Raw genomic sequence first — 13,549 nt, 5'->3', positions numbered from 1 at the left:
GGTGGTGGTGGTGGTTTAATGCGTCTAATGGAGATGCGTATTTTTACCACTTGGTTTACTTTCATTCCGTTGGTTCAATATCGTTCATTGGTGGATTGTTGATTCTAAAAACATTATTTTAAATTGGTCCCAATGCAGCTGAAATGTCAAGCCTTGCTCTCTTTCTCTCGGTTTAATATTTGCTGCATGACTGGATTTTGGAGTTTGGGACTGACTGAGCATACAGTATGTGTGTGAGGTGTGGCATGGTAGGTCACCGATATGGCTGAGAGATGGCCATAAAGCGAAATGGTTAATGTTGATGTTGATGGCAATTGGTCTGTCGGTCGTGCTGGAGGAGTGAGTAGTATTCTATTTACTTACAGTGTCACTTCAAACTTCACTAAACAGTAACTAACGTATACTTTCTATGAAATGACGGTAGTAGCATGTGCTCTGCTGATGTGAGTGACTACTTAACTTTTGACTTCTTTCCCCCCACTTAGCCCAGAATTTGTCGAGTCCATCTTTTCTCATATCATCAAGTGGTGTGGAGAGAAAGTTGATCGTGTATATGTACGGTCGAGGCAGAAATATCAAGAAAAGTTGAGTCGAGACTCTCCTCTTACTTGGATGACTGAGGGGGGAGAATGGAATAAATGGCACATCAAATTCATGTGACTGCTTCAGCGTGCTATTTTGATTAGGAAAAAGTGGCAATCGTCATCATCCTTTTGGTGAAGTGGTAGCAGTTAGTGAAAGGTGTGCTCCTCCTGCTTTCCAACGCAATTTTATTCTCTCTCTCTCCTCCTGATTCCAATAGAGGAGAGTGAGTCGAGAGAACATTTGTGGTCACAGGAGTTTCCCTAACCGACATTGATTTGCTTTTGCAGTTTACTCTGCAAGTTTTCTGGATCCTTTCACTTTTCCGAAATGAAATGAAATTTGTTTGAAAGGGTTCGTAGAGGTTGAAGATTCATTTTCTGCATCTTCTTCCTCCCTTTGTGAATAACATCTTTCAACCTTGTCGTTATTAGTTATCAGGGAAAAAGGTAAAGGTATACGTACTTTTACCGGAATTCGGGTTCCCCCTTGCACCACCACGAGGAGTACTAAGTTTATGACGATGATGATGATTACACTTGGCTAGTTAGCTCCTAAGATGAGTTAGATTAATGTGACATGTCAACGACTCGATACATAGAAAATTGGCAGGGTCTCCCGTTTTCCGTGGCGGATGATGTCTCGCCTGGTGTCTAGTGGTTGTGATCTCGATTATTTTTCGAAGCGAGAGATAATAATAATAACCAAGTTGTCAATTCCTTTTCACGCGTCCATCCAAGAATTGGGAGAGAAAAGAGAGGAGTGTAGTAGTGGACACCTCATATGGTGGTTGGGACATATGAGACCACACAAGTCAATAAAGGATAGATAGATGGGATGGTTGGATGGGTAGATAGTCGTCGTCGTCATCGTCGCAGGGTTGCGTTTTGGTTGAAGTGAGTGGAATTGATATTGAATCACATTATCATGATGATGAGCAGAAAGATGCTTTGGTGATCCCCTCTCTTTCTCGCTCTGTTGATGTCAGACTAAAAAAATGACTCTACTCCAAGACAAATCTACTGTGACCTCGTGTTATCTCTCCTCGAGTGATTTTTCTTTTTCGCTTTCCCCACTTTCCTAGATAGCGAGATGCTCCTTTCTCCTCCCTTTCGTGAATTCGTCTCGTGTGTTTTCCTGCGTTAAAGATGCGGTGAAAGTTGTATGCAGCCATTTCGTTGGCAAATTAATAATAAAAAAAACTTTGGCAAAAAATACTCGCTAATTTGAATGGTTGCTAAAATTGTACTATGAAATGTGCAAGGTAAGAAGAAAGACGTTTGATCAGCTTCTCGGTGTCGATATTATTGGCAGAATGGCACATGTTTAATGCATATTATACAACGTATACGTCAGTCAGCATACATATTGAGTGAGTATCGAAGTGAAAGTGGCCAACTTGATAAAGTGAGTGAGTGAGTAAATGCATTAAATGAGATGAATTTTATGGTAATAATGTTGTTTTTTCATTTTTGGTTTTCAGGAGGTGGGAAGTATCATAGGGAAGAAAGGTGAAATCGTAAAAAAGTTTCGGGAAGAGGCAAGTCATTCTCTTATTTTTATTACATTTGCATCCAAACCCATCAAAAGAGCTTTCTTTCTTCTCCTCCTCGAGACCCACTAACTTCGTATACCTCCGCATAACCTATAACCCCTCCACATTTCATCTCTCCTCATCCTTTCCCCGTTTTCCTGTCCATCTTATCTCCGTTTATTCAGTTTGAAGAGTTTTTTTTTTACTTGAGAATCTTGATAAGGGGAGATATTACATTTACTTTACGCTCTCCTTGCTCCTTCCCATCCGTCTTTCCTCCCTTTTCTCACTCCTCTCAGCCAGCCAAGAAGAGTGAACTTTGTTCATTACTTAATTTAATACGTAATGATCCCTCGTGAGTTGAGAGTTCGTTCGTTCCTTGCATAGTCGTCTTTTCAGCCGGGTTAATAATCCCACGTACATGTATGCATATCAGGTAAAGGTACAGACCCTCTGTCTGCGCGAAGGCGGAACTCTGATCCAATTTATTTATTTATGTCAAGTCAACTACACACAAATCCCTACAGGAAGAGGGCACGTCGTGAAAGTAATAATAAGAGTTGACGCTGACCCGGACCAGATAACGAGACTATGCTTTATCACAGTCTCGGTTGTGAAAGTGCATAGGTTTTGAGACAGAGGAGTTGATACATGGTTTCATTTTGTGACTAATTACAGTCCGGGGCAAGGATCAACATCAGTGACGGGTCATCTCCCGAGGTAAACTATTTTAAGGATGGATTTTGTATGTACTAACTTTATTTGACACTGATTCTTCTTCTCCCCTTTGCAGAGAATAGTCACCATCACAGGAAGTACGAGCGGCATTATGAAGGCCTTTGATCTCATTTGCAGAAAGTTGGAAGAAGTTTATGTATGTCATCGTATATACCTTTATATTAATTATTATGCGCTCTAATTTAGTTTATATTTGCTATTGAAATTGCCACATTTTGTTACAGTTTCATAATCATTTAGCCACCTACATACTGCATTTAGCAGCTTGTCTTTTTGTATAATCCGACATTTAGCTCACGAACGACATGGCCGACCACCAAACACCCACCCACCCACACCAAGAGCAGTGAGATTAAAGTCTGAATGAAATCCTGTCCTAGATTATGCCCCCATTGTTTCATGTTGCTAAATATATATGGAATTCGGAGCAATTTTAACTTCTCAACTTTCACTTGACTCGGCTTGACATGAGATGTTAATCCTATTAAGTGGTAGTGTCTCATTAATTCCACTTGGTTTCACATCAATCGACTTTCTCTCCTCCCTCGCGCCTCGCTGTCACCGAGCCAGCCAAGTTCTCCGTTAGTTCAAAGAACAGACAAATCCCAGTCGTGGTGTTTCATTCTATTGTGAGTTGTCAATTTGTAAAACGGTTCAATACTTGTGGGAGCAGAGGGATGAATGAATCAAGGCTCGTGGTTTAGTAATATATTCTTGTACGGGAGGAGGTACGAGGAAAATAATGAAACTACTTTTACAGTTCAAGTTGTAATCTTGTTAGTGTATGTGTAGGGCCAACTACCAATAATCAGGCTGCTGTGGCTCCTCTGGGGAGGTTGAATTATTAAGCGAGAGAGGAACATAGATTGAAAAATAAGTAGAAAAGTTATCAAGAGTCGGGTGGGTACCGTTTTTTGTTGATTTTTGTTTTCTCCCTCGTTTTAGGAAAGGGTTAAGAAGTGGGAAAGTTTGAGCTGGTCGTACGTACCTATTGTGTAGTCGTACATGAGTGGAAATGGGCGATTTAATGCGTGCTTTTCTCTTTAATAACGGCGAGGAGGAAGGGCGATGGGTGGAAAGTTTTTATTTTCATACTTTAACAAGAAGCAACACACGTGAGTGAGATGAGAATAAGAGAGGAAAGCGTTAAAAAGTGGAGGATGATATAATAATATGAAAAGCAGAGTGTGTGTAATGATATCTCATGGGAAATCAGACATTTGGGTTGGAAATAATGTCAGGTGGAGTGATAAATTGTCATGATGAAAAATAATATTAATGAAACTTCTTCCCTGTAATGTGTACGAGTAGTTTTGGTTCACCTGGATGGAGGTGGTCTAGTTTTGAATGGAGGATTAATGGGAAACCAGCAGTGGAACACTTTTTGTTATAAATAAATGTCGCAATCGGATATAAGTGAGGCAATTTTGAGAGGGATTAGATTGTTTGGGATTTATTAATCTCAGTGAGAGGTGCTTTTCCTTTTGGTTGGTTGGTTGGTGGTCATGTTGTGTTTTGTTCGTTGAGAGGAAATTGCAAACGAAGTTTTGTCAAGAATTGTATTGCTCTTTTTTACGAGATCATGTGACGAATTCATTCAATTTAATGTTTTTGCAGAATATGCCCAAGGCGGATAACGTCCCAAAGGTCAGATGTTTATTTAGTAGTAGTAGTTGGTTTAATTGGCTTAGTTCTTCATGCATAAGCACTTGCAATTTGGGTCATAAGTTTTGAGTAGATTGAGAATTTTAATGAAATATTTACGCCACATATGTATGCTCCGTTTGATGAGAAATTTTCCAACTTAAATTTTTCATAAGATTTCTGAAGAATCATGATGTTGCAGACAGATTTCACGATGTCAGTATTGCTAATTTAATGTTTGTTTTGTACCATATACAGCCGCCCATCACGTTGCGATTGATCGTTCCAGCTTCCCAGTGCGGATCTCTGATAGGAAAAGGGGGGTCCAAGATCAGAGAGATTAGAGAAGTACGTGTCCAAAAACCATTAACTTTAATCTATTATATAATATGGGTTTGATTAATGGAAATAATTTTCTCGTAGGTGACCGGTGCCTCAATTCAAGTGGCGTCAGAGATGCTGCCCAACTCGACTGAACGTGCTGTGACCATCTCCGGGGTAATCTAATTTCCTGTTCATTTTTTATAAAACTTATAAAAAATCTGATTCTAATGAGACCTTTTGTTTGTCTAGATGAGCGATGCCATCACGAAATGTATGTTACTTCCGTTGATTTCATGAGATATTGGTTATTAAATTGTGAGGTTTTTCCTTTCCAGGCATCTACCATATCTGCATGATAATGCTGGAGGTAAGATATATTCTGTACATAAATCTGTGTGCTATTAATGTAGAGAGGTTTGTAGAAAGTCCAGAACATTGTGTAGGTATGATAGGTGAACTATTAATAGAAATTGTACTGGTAACAGTCGAGCTGGTACATAAGAGCGCAGGAGGACATGCCTATGAATAATGCCCATATATCAGGAAGTTGGCACATGATTATGGACTTTTAATGGTGGATGGGCTACCCCACACTCTACTAATTTATTCCCCCTCATATATCATCTTTGCGGTTCCTCAACCATTGCTACACCACAAAATCCATCGCCATCATCAACCACTGAACTTGCAAACACACACGCTTTCTCTCCCTCTCTCTCTTCTCCATATCATGATTACCACCACACCACAAAACTGAGGAGAGCGCGAGAGAAAGCACTTTCTCCATTGGTTTAGACTTTCTCCTCGCCCTGGTGACTTTGTAATGTCATATTTTTCGATTTTTTTTCTCTCTCTCTCTCCAACATACCAAAAATGAGACACCATTAATTTCAAACACATCACAACACTCCACTCGAGTGCACTGCACAGAGGAGAGAAATCAGGCCAGACCTCTCGTTCTGAATCTAAGCTCTAGTTTACGAGGAGCTCACCTCGCATTAGATATTAATGTGGAGTGATGATGTGATTTGGTTCGGTTTAGAGGAGCGGTTGTTGGTTCGCTTGGCGTAAAATATTGGGAATAAGCAAGCGCAATTTGTTTGTCATCGAGTTTTATCTATGGCCATTCAGAGGATGTGAATTGATCTCATTAATCTCTGTCATGTCATCCACAGGCAGGCAGCACGAGGAGAGGAGAGAGAGCACCCCACCATACCACCAGACAGATACTTTGGTCGTGTTGTGCACTCCTCTTCTCATGTTGATGTGTTGATAGTTGATGGTTCCTTTCAAAACAAAACCAGCACTGTGTATGTACCACCACAGAAGAGCCACCAGTTTAAGCGAAGCGTCATCGTCACCGGGCCAGCGAACCGAAAACATTTTGAAACATATGCCAAGAGTCACATTAGACTAACGGCCCGTACTTTCTCTCTCTCTTTCGCTCACTTTCCCTATTAGTTTGTGCAGGAGGAAAAACAAAATTTGCTTTTTAAACTTGTTCTGAATTGAGTAGGAAGTTTTTTTTTCTGCAAAATTCCCATTATTTGCATGTCGAGGGGGAAGCCTTATACAACTCGCTGTATGTATGTACCTGTCTGGTGGGTGGGTGCAATTTGGCTGAGAGTAGGTGTACATAAAGTGGTTCATTTTTTACCCCGTTGTAACGAATTATGTGAGATTGGGGTTAAATGTCGCTTAGTTTTAGGATGGAGAAAGTTGCCATTTATCAACAGGTACTTCCTAGGCTTCTTATCTTGAAAACCATTTGCTGTTATCATTTATGTTAAAGTGAAATTCTGTACCATTGCAAGGAAGTGGTTGAAATTAGCAGATTTGAAACATTATTGATACGGCGGTGGTGAAAGTTTTGATCGTATTGGGGTGTAAGAAGATGAATATGGGAAAAATTATCTTGATGGCCGCCCACTCCACTAGGAACATAAGTGCATACACACATATTTAGATAGCATATATACTATACCATGTCGATTTAGTACTAGTTAAGTAATGGGGAACACGAAGAAAGCGAATTGTGGAACAATTTGGCAAAGATAAGAGGATCCTCTCTCTGCCTCTCTCCATTAAAATGATCACTTCTTTACTGTTCTCTTCCTGTTTTCAGAGTCCACCAAAAGGAGGTAAGTTCAGATTCCGTGCAAACTTTGGGCTGAGCTGGATGAATGATTTAAATTAAAACGCCACATTGTAGGGACGATTCCTTATCGGCCAAGACCCGGACCAACTGGTCCTGGAGGGATGATGATGGGACAAGCTGGTGGCGGTGGTGGTGGGTACGGAATGCAGGGCAACTACGGTATCAATCCGGCCGAGGTAACTATTACTTTCTCTTCTCACTCCCCCTCCTTCTATATTTTCTTCATTGTAATTGTACACCACCACACGACCAGAACCACGACCACTCGCTCCAGTGGTGAAAGTAGATAAAGACGTTACGTTATTATTACGTCCCGGTCTGCTAGCGTCTTTATGTGGGTAATAACAATAATTTTATGACAGGGATCGCGCCTCTCTTGATTTCCACTACAGGTTCGTCCACCACCCAGCCACCCACCCACACACAGTTCGAAAAGGAACGGGCATTCCTTCTCTAATCAAGATTTAACGAGAGGAACGGTTAAAATTGTACTAATTCACGTTTGTCACGAAAAGTTCTAATAGGAAAAGTTATCCGTGATAAATATGTGTTCTGTTATTATCCTAATCTATCTGGCACAATACAGGGTGGTTTAAATGTCAGGTTACAATGGAAAATTTTTCAATGGAAAAAATTCGCAAATCTCCATTAGTTACCGAAATTTTGCCTCTGAAATTCAATATTTTAAGAATTTGTCATCAGTGTTTTGATAAAAATTAATAAAAATGTCAATCCCAAATCCGTAACTAATGGAAATTTACGAATTTTTCCCATTGAAAAATTTTCCATTGTAACCTGACATTTAAACCACCCTGTATGTGAATTTTATGATAGCAATGTTAAAATACTGTGAAAATGAAAAGCATTGATGCATGTTTCCTAAAAAATACTCGAGAACCTGGTGGCAAAATAGAAGTCTTTACATGACGTCGGACTAGACAATCTATAACCTTGAAATCGATTGATGTCGTAACGTAATGAATAATAGGGCGACGAGGCGAAGGTGCGGTTCTGCAGCTACGTGGAGGACAGCACAGAAACTGTTTTAGTTTTAGAGAAATCACGGCTGGTAAATTGGGTTGGGTGAGTAAAAGGCTGCCTATTAGGCTCTGCTGAACTCGATCTGAACTGAGGTGGCTGCCTGACTTTGTGTGCCTCGTTTCGGAATGGAACGTGACTTTGCCACAGATTTCAGATTGTGCTTTGTTTCTGAGATAATAAGATTATTTTGTGGACTGGACTGCTTTTTGGAGGTAGGTACGTATACACACGTAGGTAGTGGACCCTTGTTACAGACTGACTGACGGACATGTTCTCCTTACATTGTTACCTCCTTCTACGTCCACCTTTCTCCTCTCTCACCATCACGTCACGTCACCTTTTTCCTGCCCCCTGTCATCTCGAGTTAACAACGCTCTCGGCGACTTTGTCGTGTTGTATATGCCAACCAGGATCAAATCTTTGTGAGAAATGGGCAAGAAAATGAACGAGCGAGTCGATTATGGGAGAATTTTATGATCGAGTTACATAACTCGGAGGCAGAGTAACATGTAACATTTCGAAAAGGACGGGTCAAGTTTTTTGACAATTGGTCAGGAATTGTTGGACATTATACCAGATTGCATGAGCATAACTATACGTCATGTAAATACATAGGAAAGTTTGAATTTCTGAATTTATAATAGTAACGATGAACAATTATCATAAAGCATTATTATTTTATCGTAAGTGTACAAAACTTTGCAAAATTTTGTGCAAGTCTAAACCTGCCAGTTTTATCGAGATCGCAACCATCCAGAGGTCCACGTACGTATGTTATGCACCTACATGGGAGCAGTAGAGTTGGACAAAGTTAAAATAGTGGAAGAACGGAAGGAAGGAGTGAAAGCTTTATTTTTGTTCTTTCTCTGTGGAAGCAAGAGACCGGAAAGATTAGTGTTATTATTATTACAAGGGCGGGCATATTGCAGGCGGGTAGCAGCCTCCTCCTCCTCTCGTTATAAATATATATAGTTCATAGTTCACTCCTATTTCCTCTCCCTTCCTTCTTCCTCTCCTAATATCATCCCAGTTTTATTGCGCCTTTCCGCTCCTTGTGTAGAGAGAGTTGGATTCGAGTGGGCATAAAATAAAATAAGGAGGCATTGTTTGAGGGCCATTTCTTCGACGGCGAGTGGCTTATCTGAACGTGTGAGCGGGAGAGCAAGTTAAGTAGGAAAGCTTGTCCCCGGTTACGTTGAGAGAATAACGAGCGATTCCTTATTTATTGAAAATTGAACTTGTCCCGACATTTCCGCACTTGAAAAGTGACAACTTTTTTCATGTAGGGAAGAAAAAAGAGTACAACAGTCTCTTTGATGGCCAGGTTGGCATTTGTGTAGTGAATGTGCATGCATACCGGTCAATACATTGCATATTGTTTTTGACACGTTGTTACCTAACTCGAGTAATATAACGGCTTTGTTGATGGGTTATCCGGGACGGAATATATATTTAGTAGAAAAGTGGTTTTGGTCGTATATTGAAACGTGGTGGTTGGTTACAGTACATACAATGAATGAAATTGTATTTTGTGTAGTAAGTAGTAAATTAAGGAAACTCTAATAAACTTTTGGCAATGTGTTGTTAACAGCAGATGGGAAAGATGGGAGGGTCTCCGCTGGCAGGTCTCGCAGCCCTTGGACTTGGTGGGATTGGCGGTCCAAATACAGGTCCTGTGAACCCCGCAGGTTGGTTTGTCTCTGCAATATTTCTTCTTCTTCTTCTTCTGCTCCCACTACTACAATTTTGTCCATGGCGAGACGAAAGTTTAGCCGACAGCTCTCTCTCCCTCTCCCCATCACCGACGACACAACGAGAACGAAGATAAGATTGAAATTCGCCACGTTTCGGCAGTATTATTAGTCCCATATAATTCCTGCATCCACAATAATAATGATATCCTCCTTCTGTTGTCTGTGTCTCATTTACTGCCGGCAAAAAAGCTACGAGTAAAAAACAGCACTCAAACCTTATTTACGGTTTACATATTTGATGTCCCGTTACACATGGTAAAAAATATTTTTACGACCATCCATCCATCCTCCAGTTTTACCAATTTCAAGATAGAAGAATCCTAGTTTTTTACGCTATATAGTTTACGATGCCTTGCAAAAATAAAAATTCGCGTGATATTTAAAATATGTTGCGTCCATGGGTAGGAGGAAGGCGAGGTTAATTTGATGGTCTAGGTTGAGTAAGGATGCAGATTACGTACCTAAGGAGGGGAGCTTGCGAGGTTGATAATAACAGATATTGGTGCCCTTTGGATATGTGGTAGGGACCCATGAGTGTACTAAAACCCTGAAGTAGTTTGACTCCATGGCCACATTTGCGCCCGCCACACCCACTCAAAAATGTCCAAAAAACGCTTTTACCCCAGTTTTCACTCACTCAAATCCACGCCAAAAATCCAATTTTACTCGGATTTTGAAATTTCTTTCACCATTATACTCCCAGATAGTTGCTTTCTTCAATCCAATATCAAACTCAATTTTTTCGAAATTTTTAGTATTTTTAAAATTTAAAATTCTGAATGAGCATTGTTGTAGTCATCAACAAAACAAATTATGTTTGCGAAATAATCATCAATAAAATTGAGTTTGATATTGGATTGAAGAAAGCAACTATCGGGGAGTATATTGGTGAAAGAAATTTCAAAATCCGAGTAAAATTGGATTTCTGGCGTGGATTTGAGTGAGTGAAAACTGGAGTGAAAGCGTTTTTTGGGCATTTTTGAGTGGGTGTGGCGGGCGCAAATGTGGCCATGGAGTCAAACTACTTCAGGGTTTTAGTACACTCATGGGTCCCTACCACATATCCAAAGGGCACCAAGATCTGTTATTATCAACCTCGCAAGCTCCCCTCCTAAGTCTGTGGCTGAAAAGAGTGCATTGTGTGTGTGTGCAGGGTAAAAGCGTCACTAAAGTGTTTTTGTGTACCACAGAAGAGTGAGTTTAATTTATACCCACACAGTTCAGAGTTTATGGTCACAAGGATAAATTTAGTGTGGAGGACTGATCACTGCAATAAAATATAAATCCTAGAAGGTTGTAAGGATGTCATCATAAATAAAGACGTACACAGTACAGTTGCCTAACCAGCAATAAGCAAGCTGTGTCGAATCGTGAATAAAAATGTCAAATGTGAAAATGTAAAATAAAATGGGGAGAAAAAATTCAATAACAAAATGTGCTATTTGTTGTTCCCCTCCTGCTGGTGCTGTAGTAGTATTGGCTGCATTTCGCAGAGTTGAGCTGTTGACAGGTAGCAATAAAGTGTAGTTTTGTGTTGTAAAATCGATAAGTAAATAGATTATTGTCTTGACCTAAAAGAGACGCTGAAGGAAGATGGTTATGCCAAAATGTTCCACTAACTGCGAAGTTTATGTATACTTTGTCAGGAGGGAGAAGGTTGCAGATAGGAATGCATAATCGATACTAAATAATAATAATAATAATAAAATAGCTACTACTACCTCCCTGATTGTGTGGTTTGTGTATATCTCTAGAGTTGTACACATAAATGTCAGATACATAAGTTAAACTAGGTTCGTTTCGTTTCGTTGTTGTTGTTGGTGGCGGGGGTGATGGGTCGCATTGTGTTGTCGGCGTCTCTTTTGTGCGTACTTCAAGAGATCCCATTTCAGATTTAGATATTCTTCCTCCAAATAAAGTTTTTGAAAACGATTTCATTCAAAAGACGGGAGGAATAAGAGGAGGTTGGTTGGTATTTGGTGAAGAAATATTGTGGAAGCATACTGAAAATGAGACTCTATTCACCTTCTCCTCTCCTTCCAATTTAAACCAAAAATTCAGATATGTACCTCTCCTCGACACACAAAAAGTATGTATGTAGCTAACGATACAACTTGTATAATTGCAGCCCCTTTAGCTGCGTTAGCAGCCATTGCAGGGAGTCAACTTCGCACCGGAAATAACAGACAGCAACAGAATCAACAGACGAATCACGTCCAGCAAGAGATGACGGTTCCAAATGAGCTCATCGGTTGTGTGATTGGGAAAGGAGGCACTAAAATAGCAGAAATTCGGTAAGACATCATTTCATTCGTTAATAGTAAACGAATCGTTAATTTGAATGGGGAAAGGACGACGATGTGCGGTGGCAGATGAAATTAAATAAATAAATGAATGAGCCCACATGATATTGCAATGTTTATTTTGTGGAGAAAGCAGTAGAAGACGAAGAGTGACTGACTGACTGCTATATTACTTTTCGTTTCAATCTTTTGTCTTGTCTGCGACCAGACGCAGCAAAGCAACCACGAGACCAGGTAATCGATGGCGTGGATGGGAAGACATGCAATTCATCCATCCATCCATCGGCTGATGCTGGTGGTGCTGCTGCCTCCTTCCCGTCGTCCTTTCCCATTACTCGGCTGTCAAAGTTTTCTTTTTTACCTCTCCGACCGATCTGAGCCTTTATTTAAAAGTTGCACAAGACGACGATTCAGTTAAATGCGAGTATCAGTGTAGCTCTGTTACAACATTTTGTATCTCAATCTCGTGTGAAGAGGGAGACATGAAATTTTGATTTACTTAATGGTTTTTTTTCTAAAATTGGTGTAAAATTGTCAAATTGTAGGCAAATTAGCGGTGCCATGATTCGTATCAGCAACTCTGAAGAACTGCGGGAGGGATGTTCTGATCGTGTGATCACAATTACCGGCAATCCAGACAGCGTTGCTTTGGCTCAATATTTAATCAACATGAGGTACGTGATTTCTCTGCATGATAATAATGCGATAATAAATATGTATGTTGCTCGTCTTATGGAGAAGAGACCGTATTTTTACTATAACGAAATAGTTGATCCACAATTGAGTGAAAGTTTTGTGATTAAAGGATAAATATGTAGCTGTTAATGTTAATTTATCTATTTCAATGGGCAAACTTTCGTCATTGTCGCGGTTTGATTGTTGTGATAAACAATTATTTTGTGCAAGCCGTAATTTTTTATGGTTTAATTATTTTTATGCTTTGCCTCCCTATATCTAAACACAACTTAACAGAAGCACCATGAATAACGCACAAATATTTCCTTCCTTTTAATGACCAGGAAATTGCAGTTTTTCCACTTATTTTCTTTTATTATGGATGGAATTATGCTTATAATTTGCATCGCGTGCTGTCCACACATTCATCGTTCCGTTTAGTACACAGTTTTAACTCGTTGTTGTTGGTGTGATTTTGATGGTGGCAGCGGCGGAATATGGTAGTAAATAGCTGGAGAAAGGCGGTGTGTGAACATGAACAATTATTGGGTAATCACTGTTATCGTGAGTACATGTTTGCTTGCATGCCTTTCTTTCTGTGTTTTTGTGTCGAATTTCCTCTTCTTATTTACTATGTACCATTACTCCGCCTTGGTAATATTAGCATTGGTAATAACATAATGGCGACGGGCTATTTGCTGGTAGTTACCTGATTTCAATTTCTTTCTTTGCTCAACAAGGTGTTATCAACTGGTAGTTGCATGTTGCACGACGCTTTTTTAGCATATGGTTCTCA

At 40.0% G+C, this 13,549-nt stretch overlaps 1 protein-coding gene across 4 annotated transcripts in view; it reads left to right on the top strand.

The window, feature by feature from the left end:
• Positions 1-13,549, top strand: part of LOC110849561 (poly(rC)-binding protein 3) — a 72,903-nt gene that overhangs the window by 50,370 nt on the left and 8,984 nt on the right. For 3 of the 4 annotated variants that reach the window (XM_022096986.2, XM_022096981.2, XM_022096982.2), the window contains exons 3-15: positions 2,066-2,122; positions 2,795-2,836; positions 2,910-2,990; positions 4,472-4,501; positions 4,757-4,846; positions 4,922-4,996; positions 5,072-5,093; positions 5,158-5,189; positions 6,948-6,963; positions 7,035-7,156; positions 9,613-9,709; positions 11,904-12,069; positions 12,624-12,752. In XM_022096986.2, the coding sequence (XP_021952678.1) occupies positions 2,066-2,122; positions 2,795-2,836; positions 2,910-2,990; positions 4,472-4,501; positions 4,757-4,846; positions 4,922-4,996; positions 5,072-5,093; positions 5,158-5,189; positions 6,948-6,963; positions 7,035-7,156; positions 9,613-9,709; positions 11,904-12,069; positions 12,624-12,752 (959 nt within the window). The remainder of the gene's footprint in view (positions 1-2,065; positions 2,123-2,794; positions 2,837-2,909; positions 2,991-4,471; positions 4,502-4,756; positions 4,847-4,921; positions 4,997-5,071; positions 5,094-5,157; positions 5,190-6,947; positions 6,964-7,034; positions 7,157-9,612; positions 9,710-11,903; positions 12,070-12,623; positions 12,753-13,549) is intronic. The other variant, XM_022096985.2, reaches the window with a different exon arrangement.

This window comes from Folsomia candida, unplaced genomic scaffold (genome assembly GCF_002217175.1).
Source record: "Folsomia candida strain VU population unplaced genomic scaffold, ASM221717v1 Fcan01_Sc004, whole genome shotgun sequence".
NCBI classification, from domain to species: Eukaryota; Metazoa; Arthropoda; class Collembola; order Entomobryomorpha; family Isotomidae; genus Folsomia; species Folsomia candida.
The sequence above is the reverse complement of the archived record's forward strand: the minus strand, read 5'-3'. Positions and strand labels throughout refer to the sequence as shown.